Source organism: Sebastes umbrosus, chromosome 11 (genome assembly GCF_015220745.1).
Source record: "Sebastes umbrosus isolate fSebUmb1 chromosome 11, fSebUmb1.pri, whole genome shotgun sequence".
Classification (NCBI taxonomy): domain Eukaryota; kingdom Metazoa; phylum Chordata; class Actinopteri; order Perciformes; family Sebastidae; genus Sebastes; species Sebastes umbrosus.
In genome coordinates, this window is record NC_051279.1 from 10056222 (window position 1) to 10082998 (window position 26777).

The following is a 26777-nucleotide window of genomic DNA, read 5'->3' on the forward strand; positions in this document are numbered from 1 at the left end:
ATAAAAGGCCTGATTGATACATTGCTGTTTAGAAATGATTTCAATCAATCATACAACAAAATAACAAGACTGTGCTTTATTTTACTGGTGACCTACAACTGTTTACTTACACCAGATCTTTGGAAATAAAGAATATGTGTGTCTTAGTCACACTATCATGTGGATCTGCACAGTATAGGTGTGGTTATAACTATGCCAGAAAAATAAAATTATTAGCAATTTCTCTATAAAACTAAGATAAAGGCTGAGCAAACAAGAAACAAACTTATATACATACATGTACAGAATAAGTTAAATTCTAAGAAACATAGTAGAAAAGAACATTTACAAAAACATATACCTAAAAATTCTCTGCCTTCACTGAATACTGTTGTCGTGTCTTGAAAATGAAAGCAAAATAAACTAAATCTATATTAATAAAGCCAAACCGCTGCTGTGGTCTAGTAAGCGGTGGTGGCTCCATCTTCAGGTTCATAACGCAGCAGCTAAAGAGACGGAGGAGAAAGTGAATCTACGTTAGGTGCTTCAAAACAGTGTGTTTGTGTCTGAAATGGCAGAAACAACTTTTACTTACTTACCCTTGTTTTGAGGTCTTTGTTTTCCTCTGCCAGGCGTGCATACCTCTGCGTCAAGTCAACCACCTCCTGCTGCAGAGCCTCGGTGTCTGGTGAAGTCTGACCGACAGCATTGAGAAGCTGCTTCACAAATCTTGGAAGGAGTTGGTTAAAGAATCTACAACGAACAGTGGCCTCCAGAATTAACTTCTGAACATTTCTCTTTATTATTATTATTCATGTTTGGAGTGGTGGATGCGGGCATGAACTTCAGTCCGAGGCTCAACTCACTACCGACTAAACCAAGAGACAATTTCTGCATCCACCTGATCGTTCAGGTTGTGTGTATAGAAGGATACTCCAGAGCATTGCTGGGCTTTTCAGGTTGTTCATACAAAGCCACCAGAACTGGAAAAAAAAGAAGAAGAAAGAGCTCAATGAAACTGCACAAGAATTGAGGCAACTACTGAGAAGGCTGGGTATCAAACGTCAATACCGACCAAACCTGTTACTGAAACACCGGTGGCAGCAAATGATTGGGTAGATTCTTGGTCTTGTTTACTTGTTCTTTGCTTAGATATTTCCTGAGTTAAATAATAATTTAATCTCTATGCAGAGTTATTGTACTGCTGCTTTATATTAAGACAAGTTTGGTATTTGTTTAGTTAGAAAAAATGGTTCTGTATAACAACAATTTTGTATTTCTTCAATTGAGGTCTCAGAAAAGTATTGCTTTGTTGCCACTGGATGATAATTTGGTGATTACTAATCACAGCAATTAAAATATGTTGCTATTCATTAATATTTTCAGCCCAGTCCTGTCAGAAGAGGATCTGTGTTGACTATGTGTCTCAAAGATAGCACGTTTCAGTTGTAACCTTGTCTTCAGCTCTTTGCTTTTCATTACAAAGTGAAGTTTGTGAACAGAACAGAAAATCTCTATAAATAAAAAAAGTGCCATACCACTGGTAAGACTGTCAACAACACCAGCTTTCTCCAAGTATCTCCGAAACTGTTCCCTTTTGGGGTCTGGAGCCTGTAGGAGGAGGAGAAAGATCATCCATTTTATCACCAACAAAACAGTCAACTGTCAGGTCTAGCTAACAAGAATAGAAAAATAGATGTCAAAAAGCATGGTTAAAAATGACTTTACACTTGAACTTGAACGACCATAGAGAATGTTATAGCTGTGGTGGTAAGCCACCCAGATCCTGACGCAGCTCGTCTTATGATCAACTTACTCAGTAGATGAAGGCCTTAAACAATAATTACACTTTTCAGCACCTCTGTTTATTCCCCTTTTAGCTGCACGTACTAGCCTATTTCTTAAACTAATATTTTTTATGATAATGTTAGCAGTGATGTTCTTTGTTTCAGGTGAGATGGTCCACCTATGCTATAAAACAACTGACTTCTACACTGGAATCATATTTAAATTGTGATTGTTTATGGAAATTTACTTAAACTACAACATAATTAGGGAATATGCATCATGTGAGCACAATATAAAGTAAAATAATAAAGCTTTTAGAGTAAGATTTTGACACAGGATACCTACAAGATCCACACAATTAGTTAATATTGCACTTTAGTTGTTTAAATGCCTTAACAAAATTGCAATTAATAGACTAGGGGTGTAAATCACAATCATCACAATACAATATTATATTGATTCTTTGAAAAGGAAACAATATTTGTTGATATTACAAAGTCTGCCACGATACAATTTTGTTTCAATTCAATGTTCCTGTGATCTATATGACACAATATCATAATGCCTATTTAACACAATCACATTTTTTACACCTGACTTTACACTTGATTTCTCATCAGTAGTTAATTAGCCTGAATGCTTGTTAGTCATCTTCAGAGTTAACAGTTATAAAATGGTCAGATTATGACTTTTCAGCAGAAGATGTTAGCCAAAATGCACTTTGTAGTTTGTTTATTGACATTATCTTAAATTAAGTTTATCCACAAACATTTGAGAGGCACCCAAAACATGAGCTGTCACACAGGTGCACCTGTGATCAATATGACACAATATCAATCACTCACACTTGATTTCTCATCAGTAGTTAATTAGCCTGAATGCTTGATAGTCATTTTCAGAGTTAACAGTTATAAACAGTCAGATTATGACTTGCAGCAGAAAATGTTGCAAAAATGCACTTTGTAGTTTGTTTATTATTGACATTATCTTAAATGAAGTTTATCCACAAACATTTTAAAACACCCAAGCAGCCCAAAACATGAGCTGTCACACAGGTGTACCTGTGATTCACTGATGAACACATGGTAAGGTCACCTAGCTAGCTAATGTTAGCTTAGCTTTGCAGTTAGTAGACAACAGTCTAGTATATATTATATATAGCATTAGTGTCAGATAAACACAGCAGCAACAACACACTTACTTTATAATGTGCCATAATGACGCAGGCTATAAAGTTGTCTTTCTTCTGATAGATATTTTGTTGCTTAATGACGCAAACCTGTTTGTGAAACAGAGATAAACTAAGTTAAGTTTCGTTTATAAAATAAAACCTCCTTCAGGAAGCAACGGATGCTGCCTTCAGGTGTTCCTCGTAAAAACAAGAACATGTATCAAACACAAGGATTGCCCAGCGCAAAATAATTGTCATTGGCGGTGTTGGTTTTATTTTTGCTATGAGCGTTATCATGGCTATAATCCTGGATATAAAACATAAACTCAAGTGTGTCTTAAAATCACATGCTATCATGTTAATGAAAACTTGCATACTATGGATTGGATTACTTCCGACATTTTAGAAAGACTTTGAACGTCTTCCCTTTAATTGGATTTCTGCCGCCAACTTGTGGTGACACCGCAGAACTCATTCAATTTCTATTTGATTTTTAACAACCTTTATCAATTTTTTCCACTTGTTTTACAGCAAATAAAACATTTATGAACGCTGTGTTATCATTATAAACTCAAACGGCTTCAAACGGCTGTGTTTAAGAGCTTCTTTAATCGGGTTATAGGTCACAAAACATAAAACCTCCGGATGCTGCCTTCAGGTGTTCCTCGTAAAAATAAGAACAAACAAGAATTGCCCAGCGCAAAAAATCGTCATTGGCTTTATTATTTGCTATGAGTGCTATCATGGCTATAATCATGTATAGAAGATATAACACTCTATAACTCAAGTGTATCTTAAAATCACATGCAATCATGTAATGAAAACTTGCATACTATCCATACTAGTATGCATACTTCCGACATTTTAGAAAGATCTTGAACGTCTCCACCTTAGTGGATTTCTGCCGCCATCTTGTGGTGACACCGCAGAACACCACAGCGCTGCTCTCTTTCCTATTTAGTTCGTTTTTTAACAACCTTCATACATTTTTTCACTTGTTTTACAGCAAATAAAAAATATATAAAAGCTGTATTATCATTAGAAACTGAAACGGCTTCAAACAGCTGTGTTTAACAGTGTGTATTTTGCTTCTTTAATCGGGTGATAGGTCACAAAACAGGTCTGAGTACTAGTCAGGTGACAGCGACAAAAACCTCCAGTTGAGTGACAGGCTGGTTCGACCAATCATGTGTCGTGTTTTAATTCAGGCAGCCAATCAGAGTGAAGGGGGCGGGAACAAACGGTGACTATTTTTTTCAAGGGAGAGGAAATCCTGAGGAAATGTGTGGTGGGATCACGCTCCTCCGTGTTTCCAAGTGGCTTTATTGACAAACTATTTATCATAGTGTGACGGTAGTTTAGTGTGTAGACAGATCGACAAAACACGGGCGTGGAGAGCGACAATAAGGAGGCGGGAGGTCCGTTGTTTAGGGTCAAAATGTCGATCCAGTACGAGGTGGAGCAGCTGGCTGACAGCTACGGAGTGGCGGACTCTTTCCCTAAAGACTTCGGCTACGGTGAAGAAGAGGAGGCCGACATCGAGGACAGCCCGTCGGCGTCCGACAGCAAGCCGAGGATCCTGCTCATGGGCTTGAGGAGAAGTGGCAAATCATCCATACAGAAGGTAAAGAGTGTTGTAACACTAGTAGCCTCACGTTATTCAACATAGCTAGCACGTTAGGTAGGTTAGCATGTAGCAAGTTAGGTTAGCATGTCGTAAGTGATGCAGCATGTCCAGCTACATGAGAGAGGGAGATCTGATATTAAAACCTCCTCCATGCAGATAATGAGTAGTTATTATTCAGTGTTAGATCATGTTAGTGTAGCTGTAGTAGTAAATTATTAACCAGATGAAGCTGGGTGCATCTCTTTACTGTTATTATGGACATACAAGCATGTGACTGGTTAACAAGTTTGTCCAACACACCTACTATATCTTAGTCCTGAGGGCAATGGGGCAGGTCTGAGGTCTCTCACATGACTTGCAACCCGACCACACCTTCCCAGTCTGCAAAGTCATACCACTTTTTTGTTTTTAAATCAGTGCACTAGTCATTGCACCTGCAGGAGAAGCTGGGTGCATGTCTTTACTGTTATATGGACATAAAAGCATGTGACATGTTTGGTTAACAAGTTGTCCAACACATCTAATATATCTTATCATATCTATATCCTGTAGCTGTCATTGCACATGCAGTTTGGTCAACATGCTATTTAACTATGTGTTTAAATCATGGCTGGATTTAATGTGTAATATATGCCCTGTAGCTTACAAGTTCCCTAGTTACCATTCAGTGTTGGCTGATGTTAGTGTAGCAGTGAATTATTAACCAGGTGAAGCTGGGTGCATCTCTTTAAACTGTTATATGGACATGTGACTGTTTGGTTAACATGTTGTCCAACACACCTAATATATCTCAGGACTGTGTGTTGCTCTCACATGACTTGCAACCCGACCACACCTTCCCAGTCTGCAAAGTCATAACACTTTTTGTTCTAAAATCAGTGCACCACCAGTCATTGCACCTGCAACATGCTCTTTAACTATGTATCTAAAATCATGGCTGGTGGGTGCATCTCTTTACTGTTATTATGGACATAAAGCATGTGACATGTTTGGTTAACAAGTTTGTCCAACATACCTAATATATCTTAGTCCTCACCTAGCTGTGAGCTCAATGGGGCAGGTCTGAGGTCTGTGTGTTGCTCTCACATGACTTGCAACCCGACCACACCTTCCCAGTCTGCAAAGTCATAACACTTTTGTTTTAATATCAGTGCACCAGTCATTGCACCTGGTCAACATAGTCTTTAACTATGTGTTTAAATGGATTAATGTGTAATATATGTGCCCTGTAGCCTACAAGTTCCCATTAAAGACCAGAGCAACCAGAACTACTATAGGAAATGTTCTAGCTGTCTGTGGTGGTGAGCCACCCAGATCCTGACGCAGCTCGTCTTATGATCGACTTACTCAACAATAATTACACTTTTCATAAGGCTTTCAGCACCTCTTTTTTTTTTTTTTTCCCCTATAGCTGCACGTGCTAGCCTATTTCTTAAACTAATATGTTTTTATGATAATGTTAGCAAGTGATGTTCTTTGTTTCAGGTGAGATGGTCCACCTATGCTATAAAAAAACTGCAGCAAAAACCTGATTTCTACACTGTAATCCTATTTAAATTATGATTGTTTGTGGAAATTTACTTAAACTACAACATCGTTAGGAATATGCATCATGTGAGCACAATATAAAATAAAATAATAAAGCTTTTAAAGTAAGATTTTGACACAGGATACCTATAAGATCCACAAAATTAGCCTTATGGTACTTTAGTTGTGTAAATGCCTTAACAAATTTGCATTAATCAAATTACTACAACCAATAGACTAGGGATGTAAATCACAATCATCACGATACAATATTATATTGATTCTTTGAAAAGGAAACAATATTTGTTGATATTACAAAGTCTGCCACGATACAATTTCGTTTCAATTCAATTCAGGGTCCTGTGATCTATGACACAATATCATATGCCTATTTTACACACATTTACATGTATATCAACTCACAAAAAGCAACTAAAATATGATTTGATAATTTTATTATTGGGCTCTGTAGGAAATGATGACACAGACGTACAATGGGAATTTCAAAACAAAGGCGCATCTTAAAGATGACGATATGTACAAATGTTTTCACTTTGCATCAATGATATTGAATCATTGATCATTGACACAATATATCGATCCAGATTGATTTATCGTTACACACCTAGAATAGAAATGCAATGAACCTGGGGCTCGCGGGCCCCCTTGAAGTTGTTGCCTACTTTGCCTTTCTCTTTTGCGTGATCCAGCTAACTCCTACAGCAAGGTTGTCTCAGTTCTTCAAGTGTACCGCTTTCAGACGGGCACTGTGGTTAAATAATAGATGAGATGCAGTTGTGGCGTCTATATTTTATTATTTATGTTAAAATCCAAGGGGGAAGTAGAATCAGGCTGGATATAGCGTGACTCGCCAGGAGCCTATCCTAAACACTGCCTTTTAAGAAAGAAAAGTAAAGAGTGTCAGTTTTCTGTGCTGAAGTGTGTACTGGTTTGCTCTAATCCACACACCGTCAAGTCTCAGATTAATGTTCTCCGTGTAAGTCTCCAGTACGGGCTGAAAAACATGTGATTTGGCTTTTTGCTGGTTCATTGGCCTGTGACCTCAGTTGGCCCACACACTGATTCAGAATGCTACGGGTGGTGAGAACACTCCCAGGTGCTCCACCATCACCCACTGCAACGTATCTTCTACCTGTAACTTTATTCAGTAGACCAAAGACTCTGATCACCCTTTAACCACACTTCACTTTATACAGCTGCACTCTTACTGTCAGCTGTTTGAAAGCATGTACAGCTGAAAAAATGCTGAATGAGTGATGTGTTGCATCAGAGTGAGTCTGCAATGTTGTGCCCTTTTCCCTCTCGCTATTGCATGTGACGTCCGAATGATGTCTTGAATCATAGCATGAAAACTACATTATTTTGATACAGGCAATTTTGCATGATACAACACACTGTAAGAACCTAAAAACACTTCTTCTAAAAGTCAGTGAGGAGGATTTCCAGTCCATTAAAATCTCTTGGCTGTGACCAAATCGAGCACCAGTTATTTGGCTGTAGGTAGATGCCCAAATACATTTTGACACAAATCTCACAGTGGCAAATTATGAAAACAAAATATTAAAGTAATATATAAAATTCCATAATCACCAAGACAACTTATCTGCATTTACTCCACCTAAACATGAACACAACTCTGGTTTCAGGTGGTGTTCCACAAAATGTCTCCCAACGAGACCTTGTTCCTGGAGAGCACCAACAAGATCTACAAGGACGACATCTCCAGCAGCTCCTTTGTCAACTTCCAGATTTGGGACTTCCCGGGTCAGGTTGACTTCTTCGACCCCACCTTCGACTACGAGATGATCTTCAGAGGAACCGGGGCTCTGATATTCGTCATCGATGCTCAGGTGAAGAACAGAAAAAGAAGTGGTTCATTTTGAAGTGGTTATAAATACAGGAAGTGGAGAATGTGTTGTGTCATAGAAACACTTTCGGGTGGCGTTTTAACCTGCTGTGAACATGAAAAAAACAGTTCCATGTTTCAAATATGCTGACAAACTGGATACTTAATTTTACAAATACAAAATCTGACAATATTCTGACTCACTTTCATGCATATTTTCCGTTGTGTAAAGGTGAAACTGCACACATAAAGAAAACTTTTTTTTAGTGCTCACTCTCGATGTAATGTCAAGTTGAAGCCCTCGAGAATAAGCGATGGACAGCCAGAGTAGCCAGGATAAAAGACAATTACACGGCATGGCTTTTATGCGGGTGCTTTAAGTGCTTTCAAGAAGTAATCTCAGCTACGACGTTAGCCACAGCTGATCTGATTGCAGGGATTATTTGTACTCAGGGAGGTGCATCAGATTCAATTAGTTTCAGCAGTCGGTCACACAGGGATATTATAGGAGACTTGTTTTTGTCTCGCTGTTTTTGGAAGACAATGCAGCAGTCCATTTCCTCATACCTGGTGTAAAGCTGATGAGAACACACACCCGCAACAGATGATTCATGCGTTTGATGATTTTCCTGTTCATTTTACTGACGGGAATAAGCCGTGGCATAGCTGTAAATAGAATAGAAAATACTTTGTCTACTTTTTGCAACACAAAAGGTAGACATTTGAGTTTGGTTTGCATGTGCAAAATCTACAATTTATCACATCCAGACGGGACACATTAAAACATATTAACATAAAAATACAATACGCAATAGAAGCGCATTAATGCAGTCATAGAAGATGATTGTGATCTAAAATAAGGACTGTAGATACTTGAAGTTTTGATTTTTGTAACGCATTCATTGGCCGTTTGATTCATGATTCACTCTCTGAAAAGATGTGCGTATTGAATATGTGTATTAATATGTTACTTTCTTCCTCTCAGGATGATTATGTGGAGGCCCTGGGCAGGCTCCACCTCACCGTGTCGCGGGCCTACCGAGTCAATCCAGAGATCAACTTCGAGGTGTTCATCCACAAAGTGGACGGCCTCTCAGACGACCACAAGATCGAAACCCAGAGAGACATCCATCAGAGAGCCAACGACGATCTGGCAGACGCTAGCTTAGAAAAGCTGCATCTCAGGTACGCTTCATTTAACATTTCATTATTTCACTTCTACATCTGAACGAGGCTGAAGAGGAAATGATTTCATCCCTGTTATCTGTGCGGTCACATGTTGGGTTAGAGAGTCATTTCAATTTATGGTGTCTCACAGACACACACACACACACATACACACTGACACACCTGTTATCTGTTCATGTTTATTGTTAGTTTCAATATCATTTCTCATTACTGCTTGACTATAAAAGCCATGCAAATAGACCCTTCTCTTCCTCCTAGCAACACCAGACTCCCTCAATATAATGCTATTATAACATTTAATAAAAAGAAATGTGGGATAAAACCCCTGTAATAAATAATGGCTTAATTCATTATGAAAATACACCAAAGCATGATGGCACATTTGACAACAGGTTGTCCTACCTGCATGTTACTATTCATTTTAAATTAACGCCTCAAAAAGACACACATGCACAGACCTCCTGCAACAAAGAATTAGATCTATTAAAGACTCTGTGTCAGAGTTAAAGAGTTACTCTACAATATGAAACCGTGACTCAACACTGCGTCGATGTCCTGTGAACATTACACGTCTCCAGAATTTCAACTTTTCATGACCTTGAAAAATGGCCCTGTTTTTAGCTTTGTGATTTTTCCTATAATCCAGTGGGGTTTTAATGGGTTAATTATCTTTAAAGGAACAGTGTGTAACATTTTGGGGGATCTTTCTTAAGAAATGGAGTATAATATTCATAACTATGTTTACACTTGTATATAATCACCTGAAACTCAGAATTGTTGTGTTTTCATTAGCTTAGAATGAGCCCTTCATATCTCTTCACGGAGTCCGACATGTTGCTCCTCCATGTTTCTACAGTTGCACAGAACGGACAAACCAAACACTGGCTCTAGAGAGAGCCTTTTGCGTTTCTACGTTACCTGAAGGCCACCGTAGTTCTCCAACACGCTTGTGAAACTGCGGTAATGTGAGCCGCAGAGTGCTAAACCGTAGTACCACCAGCCGCCATCTGACTTCATTGCTCCTAAAGTAGTGTTATTATAGTAAGGATGGCCTCTGAGCGAGGCATAAAAAGCATTATGTCATGATCATCACCTTTATTTACTAGGAAGTCACATTGAGATTAAAACCTAAAAGGGATCTTCATACTTACAGACTGTGTTTTGTAAAGACGGTGCTGAAATTGTGTCGGATGTTTTATCTGCATGTTACAACAACGTGTGTCTAATGTATAACTTCTTTCTTACAGTTTCCATAATGAGAAGTTCATTCCCTAATGTAGCTCATCTTATGATGTTTGGGTATTGCGAAGTTAAATGCATTAATTCAGACTTTTTCCTAGCAATTCTCAGTATTAAAACAACTTTGTGCCAACACAATGCATTCAGGTGTTAACAGAGAGAGAGTCAATCACACCTCCCACTGCAGCAAATTTGTTAATTTTGAAAGTGAAAATATGGCTGCAGTCACAAACAGTTTTTTCCACCTGAGTTGAGCAGACTCGGTTGTAGTTGTAGTTCAACATCATCATTATCAGAGGCATTTGAATTTAATCTCAGAGCAGGATTTTTATCAAGATGGTTTGAACATGATGTGAAACTTCCTTTAGCAGCAGAGTTCTGGTAAATGCCATAAATATGATGGCTCGTGTGCATCCGTGGTAACATGAGAGACAACATGATAGCAATGGGGAAAAAAATACCTAATTGTGATTAGATAGGGACATGCTTTAATATAGCTGGAACTCGAGAGCACATACTGTAACTGACATGCGTTTGAAGTTATGTGTGTGTGACGCAGTAGTTCAGTGCAGAAGCTTATTGGTTGGTTAGTTGTGTGACTTCAGTAGTGTTGATGTGTACTGCATACTCTAAGTGTTACTGTGAGATTCCTCTTTGACCTCCTAATGAAGAAACAATGACCCATGCTTCAGATATCACAGCTCTTATGACTCAAGTCCCCAAGATCGGACATATTTAAGAACACATGTATCGTTTGGGTCATATTCCTTAATGTCACTGTACGGTAGATCACGCCATCACTAAGGAAAATATTACTGCGTCATATAACCTGAGGAAATAGCCCTTCAAAAGGCCTCAGTAGAGCTGAAATGACTACTTGATTAACAGCTTAGTCAAAAGACAGAAACTTTCCTGGTTAAATAAAGTTTCAATAAATAAATAAATAAAAGTAAAATATGTTTGTAATTATTTGCTCGTTAAATGTGAGGATTTGTTTGCTTTTCACCATTTGACTCTGTAAATCTCTTTTGGCATATTTTTGATAGCCATTCATCACACCTCAAATCGAGTTTTCAATAAATTAATCCATAGTAGAGCTGAAAGAATGACCCATTAGTTGAAAATTTGTTGGTAACAATTTTGATAATGGATGTAGTCAATCAAGTTGTTTTTTTATCAATCCAAAATGCCTGTTTGTAATTGTAAATTCAATATTTTAGGGTTTTGAATTGTTGGTCAGATAAGACCACAAGACAGCGAGACAATGTCTCGCTGTCTTGTGGTGTAGAGTTTGATTTATTGCCATTTGCAAAAGTACAGGACAGTACAGGTACTTTGGAAATCTTGTGTGAGTCAGCTTTATGTAAAAAAAAAAAAAAAAAGGGAAAGAAAGGCAGTTAAAAGAGCAGCATAACAAAAGAAACACACTATTATATATATATACAAAAAAATATCAATGTCATTTTTCACCGTTGACATTTTATAGCAAATGTTTCGTGAGTAAAAACAGATTACTCAAAAATAATCGTTTGTTACAGCCCTAAGCAAAAAATAGAAATAATCAATAATTGCAGCCTTTACCCTGACACACTGTGGACACCATTAAACAGGCTGATCCCGGTCAGCTATGCAGCAGCTTTACTGCTGATGTTTGGTCTGTTGGCACACGCCGCACTGTGTTTTATGTGGGGTGAGATTGTTGTTTATTCCGGTTAGACAGCCGGAGCAGTCCCGGATATATAGCCGCGCTGAGAAAGCTTTTTTTCCTGCTCTGCCTTGTGGCTCTCTGCCTTGGTGCTTTCTCCACTGTAATGCATTGTAAAGTTGAGCTTCTGCCAAATGTATGCAGACTGTTCCATTTGGCTCAAGTCGCTGGCGTCCTCAGGATCTGACCTTTTTATTTATATATCTAGGTAAAGTCCATAAGTCATGTGTGTCCAGTTTTGCCATATGATGACTAATGTGATCTTGTGACTCTGTTATTTTTACCTGCTTTCATATTTGTTTTGAGGAAGTGAGAAGCGTTTCCTACTCGTAAACTGCTTATTCACTTCCTGTTATGTTTGTTTCTCATTCAGCTTTTACTTGACGAGTATTTACGACCACTCCATCTTCGAGGCCTTCAGCAAAGTGGTGCAGAAGCTCATCCCGCAGCTCCCCACTCTGGAGAACCTCCTAAACATCTTCATTTCTGTAAGTAAAACATCGCACAACACTTTGTAAATGAAGCTTCGTGTGAGTTTTGTCATTGACCAACGTGATTTATGTGTGACAGCCTGCATTAAATGAGTCACTGCCAGCTCTGGTGCCACTTTATGGTGAGCAGTTTCCTCCAATGCCCTCACAGTCCCTCATTGTTATGCCGGTCTGTGGGGTGTTGCACCGGAACTCACACACATTCTCAGTGATACATTTTGAGTTATATTGCTGTTGATAACACCCAAACAAGAAGTCCTGCTTCACATGATTATACCAAAATGTACTTACTATTCTGGTAGACTAAGAAAAGTCCTCAGTGTCAGACAAAAATATCTCCTTGAGAATGGTAAAGTGTTAAGCTCCAGCTCTCTCTTTGGATGTTATATTTCACAAGTAAGTACTGAAAATCACTTCAAAGAGCATTTAATTGAACTCAGTGCCTCTGCCTTTGGAATGACTTGCAAGATTCAGCTTTGAAACGTTTGATTTTGCGTATTATGTCGTCTGTTGGCACACATCATGTCATGACTGAATGATTAAAGTTGCATTTAAAACATTAAGTAAAACCCATTTAGAAGCTTTGTGGAACTGAATAAAAGTGAAGCCTGGTGCTTTTTGTTTTTCGCTGTCTTATAGTGGTGAGTCATATGGATACAATTCTCTGTCATGGTATTATGGAATTTAAATCACAGTATCAGTGTATTTACCTTTCAATATGTGTATTTATAAATACTGGAAAATCAATGACACATTTTGGATAAAATATTCAAACAGATCTCTTTTTGTCTAATCGAGTAAATTCAATACTTGACAAATTAATGTACTTCATCACATTAATGGAAAACCATATACAAATCTAGGGCTGTTTTTTTCATTGCCGATTAATCTATAGATTATTTTCTCGATTAATTGATTAGTTGTTTGGGCTATAAAATGTCAGAAAACTGTGAAAAATGTCAATCAGTGTTTCCTAAAGCTCAAGACGACGTCCTCAAATGTCTCGTTTTGTCCACAACTGAAATATATTCAGTTTACTGTCATAGAGGAGTAAAGGAACCAGAAAATATTCACATTTAAGAAGATTAATTTAATAGTTGACAACTAATCAATTAATCAATTAATAGTTATAGCTCTATACAAATCTAAACCTAAATACTGTACGCCCAAAAATATTAAAAGGTGTCACTACCACAGCATAAAAGCATACAGAATCAAGGGCTGAAACAATCCATCAATTAGGCGTTAGTCAGGATATCAGTCAGCAAAAATTTACATAATAGATTAATCATTCAAATAATTTTAAAAAATATTCCTTTTTTTTTTTAGAAACACTGAAAATTCACCAGGTCCAAATTCTTGCATGTAAATATTTGCTGGTTAATTTAGTCTTCTGTGATTGGAAGCTGCGTATCTTTGGGTTTTGGACTTTTCACTTCAGAAAATGTGATTTTATTATTACAGGGTTCAACATTAATGTTTTTTTTCACTTTCCCAGTCGGGCAAGTCGATTTCTGACCCACAAGTCAATTTTTACTTGTCAGTATACAAATAGTTTTATTTATTAGCGGTTATCAAATAACAACAAAGACTTTAATTAATTAATTGTCATGGTTAATCTTTATTTAAGTAAATGAATCTGGAGTTTCACCAACATCCTCTAATGCAACCCAACTAATCTCCTGTTCCAAGATCATTAGCTTTAACTCATAAACAGCTCATAAACTTTGACCCACTGCCATATTCTCGTGAGCGCTCGATCTGTAAAGAGCATGTGCAACTCTCGACAGAGATGAGAAGGAAGAGAGATGGCTCACTCTTTAGCTACTTTCATCATCAGCTCTGGGGAAAAAATGACATGTTTAATTCTTTCTTACCACTTGCCTGATCGGGCAAGCGAGTTGATCGAGTTGCTAGATTTGCTAGCCTGACGTGGCATTTTACTTGCCCCGGGCAAGCGGGCAATCCTTATTGTTGAACCCTGCTATTGTCTGACATTTTATAGATCAAATGATTAATAAAGGGAAAACCGTTAGTTGTTGCCCCAGTATAATATCTGACAGTTGCCAAATTAGTATTGTCTCAAAGCATTTGTCATCATGTCGCCCACCCCTACTGTCTTAATATCTAGTGTCTTTACCGTATTATAATTTCCTAACGCCTCCTTTCTTTTCTTTGTCTCTTCCTCTCTGTCATCTTCGCCTCATATTTGTCCTTGACAGAATTCAGGGATAGAGAAAGCCTTTCTGTTCGATGTGGTCAGTAAAATCTACATCGCCACAGACAGCTCTCCTGTAGACATGCAGTCCTACGAACTGTGCTGCGATATGATCGACGTGGTCATTGACGTCTCCTGCATCTACGGGTGAGTGTGTTTTTATTTATTTGTAACTTAGTAATGGAGGTCAGAGTTGTTTTCAGCTCTTCCTGTCACTCAGATGCAGTTTTCAGACTTCAACTTTATAATAAGTGAATTGAGAACATAGGGAAGAGTTTCTATAGAGCTGAGTTTGAATTAACTTTCTGTATAAATTTACATATTAAATACAGAGGAAAACATACATTTCTTACGATTTAAGATATTATGATTTAAGAGTTCACCCCTGTGTTGTTTTGTAGAGGCTTTCATTGAAGCATAACTTAATTTATGCATTTATTTGCTTAATTAATCCACATCCACAAACTGCAACTTGTTTCACATTCCCCCCCTGAACGTTGTGGTGTTGTGTTGTGCCACACCAGTCTGAGGGAGGACGGCAGCGGCAGTGCCTACGACAAGGAGTCCATGGCCATCATCAAGCTCAACAACACCACTGTGCTGTACCTGAAAGAGGTCACCAAGTTCCTGGCCCTTGTCTGCATCCTGCGAGAAGAAAGCTTCGAGCGCAAAGGTAAACTGTCAGAGAGATCTGTGATGCCCTGAAGCTCATTTGGCTTAATTAGGCTCATGGTGATGTGGCTTTTCTTCTGAGTTATTCTAGCATTGCAGTGAATGTGTATCTACATGTAGACAGAGTGTATGAAGCAAGGAACAAGGACACCTATACATTGTAATGTCTTGCATATACAAGTACATTAAAGGTTGGTATTGCACTGAAGTTTGGGGACTTACAAGAGACAGATTTTCAAAAGAATGGATGCAGCAGAGGCCGAGATATCCTGAGTTTTAGCCCCTAGTTTGGGTCAAGCTCTAAAAACACTGGATCCTATACTTCTTTTAATGAAACTCAATAGCATATTTTGTTTGACCCTCTTTGCGGCGAGACCCTCATGACATGTCAGGGTTATTTTTTTAGACTTTAGAAAGCTCCTTCAAAAACCACAGAAGAAATGACACAATCTTAGTATTATCCTTCATGATGAGTATACTGATCTTCATTTGTTAAATCGATGGAGTGCCTCTTTAAAGGTGCTAGATACAGGATTGTGAGCATTATTATTGCCTCTCAACGGCTCTCAACATGGCGACGATAAGCCAGTGGCTTGCAGCTAACAGCGCTAAACAGTGCAAACAATGACGAAAGTGGTGACAGAGATGACAGTGTTAACCTGGGGGGGGACCAGAAGGGTGGGTGCTAATAAATAGTAAAAAAAAGAGTGTGGAAACTATTGTGTCTCCGGTCAGTCATGTAGTGTGAAAGCCACAACGACTTAAAGACTCCCGATAACAAGACAGCAAGTTGTGTAGTGTGAACAGTACAGCGATCTGACCACTTTGAAAGTCATGTAGTTTGAACTTGGCTTAACAGGATAAAGTAATGTAGTGATGACATTTTGGACAGACATGGATGTAAATTGCAACTTGACTTGTTGGCGGAGGCATACATCTGCGAGGCGGTCATTCTAGCTCGTAATAGTCGGGACAAAATTACACTTATGACCATTTGATCTATGTGCTGAACCACTTTATTTCCATCCCACATAAGTAATGCAAAACACAAGAACATTCAGACTTTTCACTCACTTTCTTCGTGCAGATATTGTTGCAAAGCATGACGCACAATGTCATAACAAAATCTGTGTATCTTTGCTGCCTCTTTTAGGATTAATAGACTACAACTTCCACTGTTTCCGGAAGGCCATCCATGAAGTATTTGAGGTGGGAGTTTCCACCGGGCGTCCAGCGGGCCTCCAGGCGGTGGGCTCGCCCTGCACCAAGGCCGTCGCACTGAACGGCACGCCGCGCAACACTGTCTAGACACTGATGCAAAATAAAAAAGACTCAAAAAGACAGGAAGAGGAAAGGAAAGGTGGAGAAGGGCCAGAGAGCCTGTAGAGGAAAGACTACTAAACTGGAGCTCACTGGCGCGCCAATCACAATCCCTTTGCTCCCAGCACCCCAAAGTACTGTCAGACGACACTGGAGCACAGCGGGGTCAAGCTTTCTCAAAGCTCAGATGGAAGGGAAACTCAAGCATTCGTTTCAGGTGAATGCAAGGCACCGCGTCGTCTGTGAGGACGTCAAAGAGAGTAAAACTGCACCTGGACAGGAAAAAGGTTCAGGATCTTTTCTTTGGATTTTCTAAAGCAGTCAAAAGGCTGTGATAATTCGCTGCTGGTCCCTCCAAACGAACAATGTGAGGAGGGAAAAACAAACCCTTGTTGTAACCTCTCGGACAAACGGTGATGTCAGTCTGCAGGAATCTGTCTCGTGATGAACCCACCCCCGACCACTTCTGTGCTGATTTAAAAAAAAATAAAAATAAAATAAAGATGGTGGATGTGACCTGCTAGTCCTAACCCACACATGTTTCAGAGATGGCCTTATGTAGATGAAGCTTGTCTGCAGTGCAAGCTTTCTCTCACCACCACTCACCTCACGCTACCTGAATGCTGCCCAAAACTCGCTTTTTGGTTTCACTTGTGAAGGGAAAACAAGGTTTCATGAGCAGACTGAAAAGGGATTGTGCTGTCCATCTACCTTGGTCTTGTATGTATGTATGTATGTATGTATGTATGTATGTATGTATGTATGTATGTATGTATGTATGTGTGTGTGTGTGTGTGTGTGAATGAAAAGGTTTTGATTAGATCCCAGACTGGGACCTTTACAAAAAGAGTTTATGTCCTTCTTCTCAATAACAGCAGCTTAGCATAATTAAACTCCTTTCAATCAGTGAAAGTAATCTCTCTGTGTGTGCTCCACTGAAAATCTTTTGATTGACTTTGTGATAGGTTGTAAAAAAAAATAAGTTTGGTTTGAAATTTGGAAACGGTCTTTGCAAAAGCACTGCCAAGATCATTAAATAAACTCAGAAACAGTAATGAAAATATGTCACGATTAAAACCTTATTTGTTGCCATCCTAAGAAAGAAATGTATTGGGTTGAGATGCAGGACTGATGGAGAGGTTCACACTCCACATTGGCTGTCTCAGACATTTTTGGGATGATGATATGAGGCTGGTTTAAACTTGCATGTCTTTCCACCTACAGCTTCAGTCCTGCCTAAAATGATTAACCCATGTTTTGTATTAAGTTTGGCTCCGTTCAGCAGGATTCACAAAAGCAAACCCATTCCAAGCATGCATCCGTCGGTGTGTTGTGTCAACTTGTATTGTTGTCAACCGTAACACTGCTCATTGCATTCAAAGGTGAGAAAGTGAGAATGAAACTAACCAAGACTATTAAACAGATAAACCAGGAGGGGAAAAAGACCAAATGTCATTACTTTTGCCATTACAGTGACACACAATATGTTCATGCCTGTTTGTTTGTATCAGGAGTGAGATGTGGGAACTCTGGCTGCATCTAAAGAAGCAGGACTAACATGTTATCTTGATAACATTTGCTGAGTAAGATGCCTGTAAAACATTCATGTTTTCGGATTTTACTCAGCAAAGTTATTCTGGTAACTCGCTGAACGCGCTTCTTGAAACGGGCCCCGAGATCTTCTCAACCTAGTCGTTATTCAGTCACCTGAAAATAAACACTTGCACATCAGAACTGTGATGGATGATTGATTTCATGTATTGTGATGCTATACTATGTGAAATAAATGAAAATTTAAATTTTGTTTTTGTCGATGTTGTATTTGGCTCGGCAGTATATAAAGGCAAAAAAACTAACAAATCGTACTACGATCTGAAAACAGTCTCTAGTATTTTTGTAAGTAGAGATACACAGATCCGTCATTTTCAGTCCTGATGCTGATACCTGGGCTTTGGGTATCGGCCGATACCGAGTACCGAAACCAATACCAGAGTTTAATCAATAAGCTGTTTGCCTCGCTGTGTAGAAGTGACTGGGATCATTCTTCTATGTGTAAGGAAACATCAGATTTGACTTCAACATTGCTTTCCTAACTTTGTAAAACAAAATGTAGCAAATAAATACATAGATGTAAATTTATTGATTGTAAATCACGGGGTGCCCTGGTGGCTTACCGGGTCAAACGCATACCATTAAGGCTCATTCTTTACAGCAGCGGCCCAAGTTTGACTCCCTGTGCTGCATGTCATCTCCACTCTCTCCCCTACCTTTCCTGTCTGTTTCTCACTATCAAAATAAAGCAGAAATGCCAAAATCATCTTTAAAAATAATTAAAAAAATAATAATAATGGTAAATTGTACACCAGCAACTTGGTAAAAAATCTATAAAATTAACAAGAATTATAATTCAGGTGTAACCCTTTTTAATGCAGCAACAAATTGGTCAAAACTTAAAATGGAATTAAAATTACAGTATATAATGTATATAGTATATAAACATAGAACTGAATTGAATAGATCTGCCCCATTGTCACCAATCCCCGATCCAGTTATTTTTTGAGTCAGTATCGGCCTGATATCCAATACTGTGTATAGTATCCGTGCATCTCTATAGTTGTAAGGAAGTAACTAAGAGACAAAATGAACTGGTGCTCTCCAACAGCCCTGAATCTGATGCAAACCTACAAGCAAACACAAGATGGCGCTGTAGGACTACTCCATTGTTCCCCCACAGTAAATTGTTACTCATTTTTTTTTACCATTCTCCAAGCCCAATAACTGTTTTCACACTTGTTAAATTTACAGTAAGCGTGCATCATCATCTTCACCTGCATGGTGAATTATACAGCCTGTTAAAGTGCGACTATAAATGTCAGCAGCTTCTGTAACCACAGAGAACACATTTCATTTATTGGGCCTGCAGTATGACCATAGCAATGGCGTAAATTGGATTATTCAGTGTTGATGTAACGTAGGCTTTAGCTCATATACCATCTCTAAAGAAGTGGATGTTTTCTATATGTTAACAGTCTAAATGACCTTTTTAACCTTTGCAAAAATAGTATTTTCAGTCCTTCTCTAATATGAAACGCTGTTATTTGTCAGTTTTCTTGAGTTGGCTGTTGTTCTTATGGCATTATAATGAGTGAGAAGGGGGAGGGAAAAAAATCCCTTTACTGGTTTAGTGCATATAAAAACAACTCTCTGAATAGCTTCGCCATGCAAGTTATTCACCAGTTAAGTTAAATAAGCCTCACAGCTACTGTCACGACCCATTATGTGGGGAGTAGGCGAGACAGCTAAACACCACTTCCACACAATTTAGATGCAATAAAACACTGACAGCTTTTTTATCCACTTCATTAAGCCAGTAATTTCTTATAAAAATCTCCCGCATTAATCCTGGCCATGGTTTCCCCGCGGTTCCTTAAGCTCTCCTCCAACCTTAGCCGCCTTGCTTTGATGCTTACTCAAATAGGCGCTAATTTGAGATAAATTATGCATCCGCATGTAGACTACCCATGCCAAGGAATATAAAGTGTGACACCCCGAAAGATGGCGAATTAAAGCAAAGTGTGATATCTCGACGGCCTAATGGCAGATAGGTTAGACCCGTCAGCCTGATGGTTTGTTGATCTGCGAGTCGCTCCATGTTCGGAGGAGGGGAGAGGTCATGGTTATGATGTTTTGAAGGTCATTTGGAGCTGATTTTGTCAGACCATAGAGCCGATGCACTGGACTTTTAATGTTGATAAAACAAGATAAACAAGACCAATGTTATTGTTTCCACTCGGGGGAATTCAAGTTTTAACAGCAGCAGAAGTAAACGAACAGATGCATACATTTTGTTTAAAATGTACTTGTGAACATCTATATATGTGAAGCATGAAAAATAAAAGGTACCAAATATATACATCAACATAAAGAGTAACTATTAAATGTATTGAGATAAAAAAAAAGTTACTGAAGTTGCAATAAAAAGTAAATCAGAAATTACATTTAAGGGAATGAATTTGGGTGGTGGCTGTCCTCGACCAAAGAAATGCTTAGTCAACTAACTCTCGTATGATTTTGTGGACACATGGATTAGTTGATTTAATCGACAGATCTGTAAAACTGAGTTTCTCCACAAAGAATGACACAAAAGCACCACTTGTGTCCACCAGAGATGTGCTCATAAGTTTCTTGGAAATAAGTCTTTCAGCATGAAAAAAGCATAAAAAACGACTAATTGACTAAAGAAATCTTAGTCGACTTCGACCAAAAGAACAGATTAGTCGACTAATCGACTAAGAGGGGGCAGCTCTAGTTGCAATAAAAGGTTAATCAGAAATTACACTTGAAGGAATGAAATTGGGTGATGTTTACAATGTTGTCTGTCTGCAGATATCAGTGTTACCGGCTTAAAAAACTGTTATTGCACTAGTACTAGCAAAATCAAGGTATTCAAAGTGTGTGTCTTATAATGCAAGATAGTTATGCAAAAGATTACAGATGGCAGTGTATATATAATTTAGACTAACTAATGCTAGATTAATTATACCATTTGATAGACGCCTTTATCCTGAGCATCTTTTACCATTGTCCCATAAGTATGTTCTTTCCTAATGGAAGCGTTTACTTAATAGCTGTCATGAAATAACATCAGAAACCCGAGCTGAATTGAAGCAATTTAAATAACAAACTCATCAGACGAGTCAAAGTGTCCAACATGAGTTGAGTCAAAATTCTAATCAAGAAATTGGTAAAAAAAAAGAATTAGGGCTGTTAAAGTTAACGCGATAATAGACAATAACGCGTTAACGCAAATTTGTTTTGACGCCACTAATTTCTTTAACACATTAACGCAACTTGCGATATTGATTTTGGAGGTTGTAGCTCAGTTGTAAAGCTTGAGTGAAGAGACTGGCATCACATGAAACTAGAAAACCTAATGAATCCATTGGTATCAACCATGTCATACTAGCTTGTTGTCAAGAAGGCAAAATAATGCTCCAAACTTACGCTAAATCTTAGCGAGGAAAAACTCACATGGTAATTTTCAAAGGAGTCCCTTGACCTCTGACCTCAAGATATGTGATTGAAAATGGGTTCTATGGGTACCCACGAGTCTCCCCTTTACAGACATGCCCACTTTATGATAATCACATGTAGTTTTGGTCAAGTCATAGTCAAGTCAGCACACTGACACACTGACAGCTGTTGTTGCCTGTTGGGCTTCAGTTTGCCATGTTATGATTTGAGTATATTTTGTATACTAAATGCAGTACCTGTGAGAGTTTTCTGGATAATATTTGTTATTGCTTTGTGTTGTTAATTGATTTGCAATAATAGATATATACATGCATTTGCATAAAGCAAGCATATTGGCCCACTCCCATGTTGATAAGAGTATTAAATACCTGACAAATCTCCCTTTGAGGTACATTTTGAACAGATACAAAATGTGTGATTCATTTGCGATTAATCGCGATTAACTATGGACAATCATAGGATTAATCGCGGTTGAATATTTGAATCGATTGACAGCCCTAGTAGAAATTATACCTCAATATGAACTGTATGGCCTTTTAGAGCAGCTTGATCATCTAGTATCCACTCAATAATACAGTAACTTGATGTAATCTCTAGATGGGGCTGTTGTCTGCTGTTTCAGCTGTTGTCCTTCACTCTTCTCTCAGCCTTTCTGCTTCACAGTGCAGGCAACATGGAGATCAACATCACACATAGATAGAGGAAAGGAAGACTGAGGAGAAGTTGAGGAAGCAGTAGAGAGAGAGCTGCATGATGTACAACTGTAATTTGGCAGCGTAGCAGCTGCTGAAATTGCCTTGCTTTATCAAAGGCAACGCCGCTTCGCCCCCTGTCCCCTAATAAGGAAGCTTAACCAATAATGAAATAAAGCCAGCAGAACATACTTTTGCCTGTGATGTCACGCTCACTTCCGCTCGCCAGTCCGCCCTTCATCTTAGATGTCTTAGTATCATTACTACAATGATATTGCCATTACGTTCTTAATAAAACTCAGTCAGCGGCATGTTATCTCCCATCTTTACATTTTATTAGCCATGCTTATGAGAGACGAGGGGAAGATGATGAGACTAAGTGAGACGTCTCAGATAGGTGACGGATGTAATACAGGCTTCATTTGTTATATATTGTAAGGTAATGCAGCTTCAGTGGGTGTAATTATGAAGCATGGACGAGGGAAGTTGGCGCTGAGATGGACAGTTTAGAGAGCTCTCAACAGCAAGTTAATGTTGTGTTTTTGCTTCTTTATTTCTGGGCAAAACGAGAAATTATCAAGCTTCCAAGCTTATAATGTAATGATAACATACTTTGATTATAAGCCTATGATATTTACAAAGTTGCTTTTAAATCCTAAAACACAAATACCCAGTAATATGCCCAAAGGTAAAGATATGGGTTGTAAAACTTACATAATATTACAGTAACGGGCCAGATATTCAGATTTAGCTGCTCTGTTTTAGCTGTAGAAACATACATAATGAGATATTATGAGACAAACCTCTTTGTGGTTTTGATGTTTTTTTTATGTGCTTCTATTTCCAGCTGGAATATGGAGAATTCCTGTGACACATTTCTTTTTACTCCACTACTCCTGTTAATAAGGACTTTTTTATAAATAGATTTTTTTTGTTTCAGATTAATTGAAGTGTGTTAGAGCTGTTTGCATTAGTCAATAAGTAACCGTCAACTATCAATTAATCGTTTTTCAACAGTGGTGGAAAAAATACTCAGATCTTTTACTTCAGAAAAAATTAGTAATACCTCAGTGTAAAAATACTCTGTTACAAGTAAAAGTCTTGCATTCAACGTTTTATTTAAGTAAAAGTACAAAAGTAAAAGTACTCATGATGCAGAATGTGCCATTTCAGATTATATCACTGGATTGTAATTATTTATGCGTTAATGTGTTCATCACTTTAATGTCGCAGCTGGTTAAGGTGGAGCTAATTTCAACTACTTTATATACTGCTGGGTAGCTTAACCTATAATAATACACCATAATCATTAGTTGATTATATATTAATAATCTAAATCTGTCAAGTAAATAGTAACTCATGTCAAATAAATGTAGTGGAGTACGATATTGGTTTCCAAAAAATGTAGTGCAGTACAATGGAAATACTCAAGTAGGGTACAAGTACCTCAAAATTGAACTTGAGTAAATGTACTTAGTTACATTACACCACTGTTTTTTAAGCATAAATACCAAACAATCCCTTGTTCCAGGCCAAATGCTTAATCAATAATGAAAATAATAATTTAATAATAAAAGTCTATATGGTTGATTTATCTGCAACACAAAATTTAAGTAAGTAATTGTGAATTTTAAGGCCTATTGTGGTATAAGAAAAAATAATTTAGCCTATAAAATCAAATTTTTTCGAATAATCTTTCCACACGTTCTCATACAGCCGATACACCAACATAGCTTCTATTGCAATTGAGTCTATTATGAAACCCAAACTACACCTGCCTTTAGATATTCCCCTTTTTAAATTCCCACCTTTCCAGTTTACCAAACTACCTGACTACCCTTAATGTGCAGCAGAGGGAGGAGCTGGAGAGGGGACAAGAGAGAGGGGAAGGATAACGAAAGTGGGAGTTAGAGGAAGGGACAGGCGTCTCCTGTATTTTCTCGGTCAGGCAGCAGAGCGTGGAGCGGAGAGGCCAGCGGGCCAGCAGCCAGCTAATGGGGACCAGCAGTGAGCAGGGGCCGGGGACGGGGCTGACAAAAGGAGCAGCGACAGATGCCATTATCTCAGCCTCATGCAGATACAATGGAGCCGGACGACACAGGGCCCGACACTGACAGACGTGCACGAGTGTGTGTGTGTGTGTGTGTGTGTGTGCGGAGGGCCTGTGTGGGCTAAGAGAGGGAACGTGTGTGTGTACACTGTGAGGTTAATGGAACACGATAGAGGAGAAGTGGATTATCGTGGAGACTACAATTTCTTGGTAACACTTGTCTGAGCTCCTCTGCGCCCCATGCATGCATGCGTGTATATGTATGCAATTGGTGTGTGTATTTGAGCACATGACCCTGTCTTGTTACAGTGAGACAGCTAGATCAGTCACCCATCACTTGCTTAGAATTCAGGGGCATCGTGAAAAGCGCATCGCATTTCGGTCCCAGATTTCACTTTGTGCTATACTCTTGACCTTAAAATATGCAGCATTCACTTCACCCCAAGGATGTTCTGGTCATTTGGAGAAACCAAAAAACGTGTCAGGGTGTGGTTTTGGAGGGGTGGGGTTGGATATGAGGGGGATATGGCGACGCGTTTAGCAGGATTGGCAAAGGCAGAGAAGGGCTGTTAAGCAGCCGTTTTTGGGAGGGATAAGAAATGTGAGCTTTAACCAGTGTAGTGCGGTGACATGGGACAGCGTTATTGACTGTGGCGGCGCATGCTGACAGTGGATTGTCAGCCCCTGCAGTCATTTGCCAGACTGAGCGAATGCAGGGATCAGAGTTTTTGGAGCTTAGAGAAACGAGATGAAGAAAGTGAGAAAGAGGAATGGCAAGCAAAAAAAAAAGAAGCAAAGACTGGCAGCCATACAAATGCTTGAGTATACACATAACACACACACACACACACACACACGGAGCTGTGGATGCCCCGCTGAGTGTCTGACACTGATGCTGCCAGACTAATCAGGGTACTCTCTCTCTCTCTCACTTGCTCATTAGTGTTAGAGAACAAACCAGACAGTTGTGACGTTGTAATGACGTTGTGTCTTACTACTGTTGTACCCGTGTTCGGTGCGAGAGGTTTGAGTTTCCTAGTTTTTATGGCGCTCGAAACAGGTCAATGTCCTACTTCTAATGGTTCCCCACATGACACGCGTAGCAATATTTTTATTATTTTTTTCTTAGTGGCTTTCTTAGATCAAGACTAATGAGCCAACTTTTACAAAAACACACACACATAAAGTGCTTCAATAAGGATTTTTAAAGATTGACAAAAAAAGTAGGCTAATAAAATCCTCACTTTCAGGACGGAGGAGGACGTGTGCAAATTTTAATAAAACTTTGTTTGATTACTCTAAGCCAGTTTGGAGACAGTCAACACCACCTGAAGAATAGTTTGCATTTTTAACTGGAAGGAAAACTAATGGTGGTTTAGAGAGTTACAGGTAATGGATAAATACTTGCAGATTCAAGGGAACAACTAGAAAACTGAAGGTGAGACAGGGAAATGTCTTTGAAACAGCATTAATGCTCAATTACACTGACGAATACAGATGGGCGACAAATTAAAACACCGACATGAAGTGCCTCGGTAACGCAGTAAGTCGTTCATTCCAAGGAAGGGTGAATGATGAACAGTAGCGGACGACTGCCCACCTTAAGGACGTTGGATCCATCCGTTGGACTTCAGATCACGGATACGTTGGATTTTATCCAACCTCTATAATGAAACCGGACCGTCAGTAAAAGTAGGAAGTGGAAGCCACATCTTCAACCAAATATTCTGGCTTTATTCAGACAAAAGAGAGCGATTTTAACTTTTTTTCCCCACAATTAAAAGTTTCTACTTTCACATTTTAATTCCTCCAAAATGTATTTTTTACAGACGGGCTCATGATCACATAAATACCTGACATTTACCATCAACCCTTTCACTAATCAAGCTTTACATTTCGGTCACGATAACTGCCTGCAGCTGGATCATACAGGTCAGGATACCTGGGTACATCGAGGACTACGCTGTCCTCCGTCTTGTTTTGGCGGGCCCACTCAATTCTGTTAAGCAAAGAGCTTGAGGATTGAGTCCAAAAAAATGGTTTGCCAAAAATAGCAGAGCAGGTCTTTACCATAGATTGTACAAGTCTCTGGAACTCTATACTGGAGAGATGAACACCATTTCCTCATTTGGTGTTTTGATGAGGTGAGCGCTGTCTTGCACATCCCGTAGGTGTTCAGAGGGGTTGAGATCTGGTGGCTTCAAAGGCC

The 26777-nt window shown here is 38.8% G+C and overlaps 2 protein-coding genes across 2 annotated transcripts; one reads left to right on the plus strand and one right to left on the minus strand.

The window, feature by feature from the left end:
• Positions 1 to 21: 21 nt before the first annotated feature.
• Positions 22 to 3125, minus strand: LOC119497510 (c-Myc-binding protein-like). The gene is made up of 5 exons (XM_037785685.1): positions 2969 to 3125; positions 1518 to 1590; positions 914 to 962; positions 579 to 708; positions 22 to 485 (listed from the first exon to the last, which is right to left on the minus strand). The coding sequence occupies exons 1-5, from the start codon at positions 2981 to 2983 to the stop codon at positions 441 to 443; spliced, it is 312 nt and encodes a 103-aa protein (XP_037641613.1). The 5' UTR covers positions 2984 to 3125; the 3' UTR covers positions 22 to 440.
• A 736-nt stretch (positions 3126 to 3861) lies between these two features.
• Positions 3862 to 18596, plus strand: rragca (Ras-related GTP binding Ca). Its single transcript, XM_037785660.1, has 7 exons — positions 3862 to 4562; positions 7760 to 7963; positions 8945 to 9144; positions 12465 to 12579; positions 14805 to 14947; positions 15325 to 15473; positions 16626 to 18596. The coding sequence occupies exons 1-7, from the start codon at positions 4377 to 4379 to the stop codon at positions 16778 to 16780; spliced, it is 1152 nt and encodes a 383-aa protein (XP_037641588.1). The 5' UTR covers positions 3862 to 4376; the 3' UTR covers positions 16781 to 18596.
• Positions 18597 to 26777: the final 8181 nt, after the last annotated feature.

What these genes read in the sequence shown, in the direction of transcription:
- LOC119497510 (XM_037785685.1), bottom strand. An exon ending in TGTTGACAGTCTTACCAGTG is followed by an intron (nt 963 to 1,517) that starts GTATGGCACTTT and finishes TTTTTTTTCCAG; the next exon opens with TTCTGGTGGCTTTGTATGAA. An exon ending in ACAAAGACCTCAAAACAAGG is followed by an intron (nt 486 to 578) that starts GTAAGTAAGTAA and finishes CCGTCTCTTTAG; the next exon opens with CTGCTGCGTTATGAACCTGA.
- rragca (XM_037785660.1), top strand. Translation starts at nt 4,377, where the DNA reads ATGTCGATCCAGTACGAGGTGGAGCAGCTGGCTGACAGCTACGGAGTG. An exon ending in TATTCGTCATCGATGCTCAG is followed by an intron (nt 7,964 to 8,944) that starts GTGAAGAACAGA and finishes TCTTCCTCTCAG; the next exon opens with GATGATTATGTGGAGGCCCT. An exon ending in TCCTAAACATCTTCATTTCT is followed by an intron (nt 12,580 to 14,804) that starts GTAAGTAAAACA and finishes TGTCCTTGACAG; the next exon opens with AATTCAGGGATAGAGAAAGC.